The sequence below is a fragment of the Gossypium hirsutum genome, chromosome A01 (genome assembly GCF_007990345.1).
Source record: "Gossypium hirsutum isolate 1008001.06 chromosome A01, Gossypium_hirsutum_v2.1, whole genome shotgun sequence".
Taxonomy (NCBI): Eukaryota; Viridiplantae; Streptophyta; class Magnoliopsida; order Malvales; family Malvaceae; genus Gossypium; species Gossypium hirsutum.
This window is the reverse complement of record NC_053424.1, coordinates 111,824,944-111,829,264: the sequence shown is the minus strand read 5'-3', so window position 1 is coordinate 111,829,264 and position 4,321 is coordinate 111,824,944. Positions and strand designations below refer to the sequence as shown.

The window sequence follows — 4,321 nt, the reverse complement described above, 5'->3', positions numbered from 1 at the left end:
AAGGAATGGTGTATGTAATGGCTTGATTTAGGGATTAAATACGTTGTACACAGCTTGGGACATAGCAGTCACATAGTCATGTGACACACACGGCTCACTCGCACGGTCGTGTGACCCAACATCGAATGCATACACGGGTAGGCACATGAGCTGGGACACTGGCGCGTGTCTAGACTTTGAATGTCCACACGGTCTGGGCTGTGACACACGGCTGTGTGTCCTTTGTTTTCAAAATTTTCAACTTTTTCCTAATTTTTTTGTTTTGCTTCGAATTGAACCCAAAATGTTCCCAAACTATTTTTAGGACTTCGTAAGCTCGATTTAAGGCCTGTAAGTGTATATTTATTATAAATGGAATGTGATTTGATTTTCTTTTGTATTTATAATTGTATACTTGTTTGTATGTGATGTAAATGTTTAAAATTTTATTGTAATACTTCGTGACTCAAATTTAGCGACGGAGACAAATAAGGTCATAGAATATGTAAATATTAAAGACTAAATGTATTATTATACCAGTTGAAAAATATTAATTTACATATAAATATTGAAGACGGAGTAAAGGTCATAGATTGATTAATGATTGAATCAGGGGATTAAAATTAATCGTATTAAAAAAAACAAATATGAAAATCAACCAATTTCTTAACCATCAAATTAAGTAATCAAGCGATTGGGTTACAAATAATGCAAATATAAGGAGAGAAAAAAAATCCAATATTAATTTTTAAAAAAAATGGAAATTTCTTTGTATTCTCCATTTTTTAGTTTTATTTCAATCGATTGTAAAAATATATTATAATATTGAAGCCTGAGACCAACCGATATCTAATTGTGATCCCCATGATTACTTAATTAATGAAAAAGAATTAAAGCCACCAAATTACAGAAGGCGGATGCACGAAAATTGAGCTTATTTATTGATGAAAGCAAGGGTTTACTTGGTAAATTTACTATGGAAGCCCCTGTACTAAAAGTTCAATTACATTTTATCTTCTTTATCCAAAACACGGGCAAATTAGCCCTGTACATTACATCAAAGAGCAAATTAGTCCTTTTGTTAAAAAAAATATCTGTTTCTACTATTAAAAACTTATCTCTGTATGTTATTGTCTGGTTATTCCGTGAGCCATCTCAGTTTTTAATTGTACAAATTGATGAAAATTTTAATATAAAGGATAAAATTGTTCTTTGATTTAACATAAAGGGATTAATTTGCTCATTTTTGAATAAAGAGAGTAAAATATAATCTAACTCTTAATACAGGGAACTCCATTATAATTTTACCGGATTTAGTTACATGTTGGATATAAAGGGGAGTTAGGAAAAATTAATGGGAGTTAAGTGAGCGTTGAGTGGCGTGACTCCCTTCATTTAATCCTCTCATCTGCCTGACTGCCCCCCTCCTTCATTGCTCTTTGGTCCCCTTCCTCTTTAAAACCCCCACGCCTCTTCTTCCTCCTTTAAAAAAAAATTTTTAACCCCCCATTTTCCTCTCCCTCACAAAAACAACACCTTTTTTCAATTGCTTCATTTCCACCACTGCAACAATGCCACATTTTTCTAACTCTGTCAAGCTTAAGTATGTCAAGCTTGGCTACCAATATCTCGTCAATCATATTCTTACACTTACTCTTATACCTGTCATGGCTGGTGTTCTTATTGAGGTTCTTCGTTTAGGCCCTGCTGGGATTGTTAGTCTCTGGAATTCCCTTCATTTTGATCTTGTTCACATCTTGTGCTCTTGTTTCTTCATTATCTTTGTAGCCACTGTTTACTTCATGTCTAAGCCTAGAAGCATTTACCTTGTGGATTATGCATGCTACAAACCTCCTGTCACTTGTCGTGTTCCTTTTGCTACTTTCATGGAGCACTCGAGGCTGAACTTGAGCAACAACCCTAAGAGCGTTGAATTTCAGATGAGGATTCTAGAAAGGTCTGGTCTTGGTGAAGAGACTTGTTTACCTCCTGCTATTCATTATATTCCTCCAACTCCAACCATGGAAGCTGCTAGAGGCGAGGCTGAGATTGTTATATTCTCAGCTATGGATTCTTTGTTCAAGAAAACGGGGTTAAAACCTAAAGACGTTGATATTCTTATTGTCAACTGCAGTTTGTTTTCTCCTACGCCATCTTTGTCTGCTATGGTGATCAACAAATATAAGCTGAGGAGTAATATAAAGAGCTTTAATCTTTCAGGAATGGGGTGCAGTGCGGGGCTTATCTCCATTGATTTAGCTCGAGATCTTCTCCAAGTACACCCTAATTCTAATGCAGTTGTTGTCAGCACTGAGATCATCACTCCAAACTACTACCAAGGAAAAGAAAGAGCCATGCTCCTTCCCAACTGTCTTTTCCGCATGGGTGGCGCCGCAATCCTCTTGTCGAACCGTCGTTCCGAGAGGTGGCGTGCCAAGTATCGTCTTGTGCATGTTGTTCGAACCCATAAAGGTGCAGATGATAAAGCCTATCGATGCGTGTTCGAAGAAGAAGACAAAGAAGGCAATGTTGGGATATCTTTATCTAAAGATCTCATGGCTATTGCTGGAGAGGCTTTAAAATCTAACATTACCACTATTGGTCCTTTAGTTCTTCCAGCATCTGAGCAACTCCTATTTCTTCTCACACTCATTGGACGTAAAATCTTTAATCCCAAGTGGAAGCCATATATTCCAGACTTCAAGCAAGCGTTTGAACACTTCTGTATCCATGCTGGTGGACGAGCAGTCATAGATGAACTGCAAAAGAACCTGCAACTTTCAGCAGAGCACGTAGAGGCATCAAGGATGACATTGCATAGGTTTGGAAACACATCGTCTTCATCGCTGTGGTACGAGATGAGCTACATTGAGGCAAAGGGGAGGATGAAAAAAGGGGACAGGGTTTGGCAAATAGCTTTTGGAAGTGGATTCAAGTGTAACAGTGCAGTATGGAAGTGCAACAGAACCATCAAAACACCAAAAGATGGACCATGGGCGGATTGCATTCAGGGGTACCCAGCTCATATCCCTGAAGTTGTCAAGCTGTAGGCTAATAGCAACAAACAAATATGGTTGATTCATGGCTTTGTCAAACTCAGATCCTTCTGGATCTCTGCATTTATTTATATTTCTCCTGTTAACTTTTTCTCTACTCATTTTGTTTCTGTCATACTGTATCCTTTTTCCATTTTCTTTTCAAAATCATGAGTTTGCATAGGTACCCGATATGGTGCTCTTTGTATTTGTTAATTAATGTACACCCTGCTGGGGAAAATAACAAGTGTGGAAAAACAACAGGTTGAATTAGCCATTGCAATAAAACCTGAAATATTAATAAAGAAAATGCTATACAAGTTGTGATTGTACATGAAAGAACAATTGGGTCAAATTTCCCAGGGTTTTCAATTTGCTGTCCCTTTGGTTGTAGGGTCTCCTTATTAATGCCTTGACCTGTTACTGTGTGTGTAGTTGTCAACCAATGTATTGGCTGGCTCTTAATTTCTGGGGTTATTAATATGCCTTTAGAGCATCTAGCTGTAAGTGGTTGATCCAACTCGATTACATCAATGGAAGGAATCATGAAACATAGGGAATCAAATAATTACAATTTACAGCATCAGACAAAGAGCTTCCAGGAGTTAATGAAGTGAAGTGTTTGGTAGTGATGAAGCACCTAACTTTTTTAATAAAGGCATTTTAAATGTTAGAGATATAATTACTTTCTGGAAATGTTGGTGAAAATGGTTATTTCCATGACCAACGGAAGAGGAAAGAATTGAATTCAAGTAAAGTACTGTTTTGTCTGGAAAATGCCTGATACAGTTTTCAATAGACAATGCTATTTTTTAACTTCTCAAGGAAAAAGCACAAGCCACCATTTTTAACTATTCTAACCTACTCTTTTGCTTAGTTGACAGTCAAATATTAACCTCAAAAACTTTTTCCTTTGAAGTGCCTACTTACATGCCCCTTATTTTCTTTTTTCCTTCAATCCTAACACACACAAACAATAGTTAACTCTAAACATTGCTCACTCAACTATTACCATATTTCTATTTTGTTCCTACAAGTTTAGTACTTTAGTTACTCCATTCAATCATTATCACTGACTTTTTGTATTTACATAATAATAGATTTAGCCCTTCAATATTTACAAATACTATCATTTTAGTCATAATTCTAAAAAAAAATTTAACAAATTTAGCCCTCAACTTTACACATTTTACCAATTTAGTTTTACTCCTTAAAATTCAAAAACAAAAATTAAAACATAATTAAAAGTTCATTTTTCGATAAAAATACTAGGACCTCATCGTTGCCTATATATCTTCAACCATGCC

At 36.0% G+C, this 4,321-nt stretch overlaps 1 protein-coding gene across 1 annotated transcript; it reads left to right on the top strand.

Moving 5' to 3' along the window:
* The first annotated feature begins 1,494 nt into the window (after positions 1–1,494).
* Positions 1,495–3,302, top strand: LOC107925445 (3-ketoacyl-CoA synthase 6-like). Its single transcript, NM_001327252.3, has one exon. It carries the CDS (start codon positions 1,551–1,553, stop codon positions 3,027–3,029), a length of 1,479 nt encoding a protein of 492 aa, NP_001314181.3. The 5' UTR covers positions 1,495–1,550; the 3' UTR covers positions 3,030–3,302.
* The last annotated feature ends 1,019 nt before the right edge of the window (positions 3,303–4,321 follow it).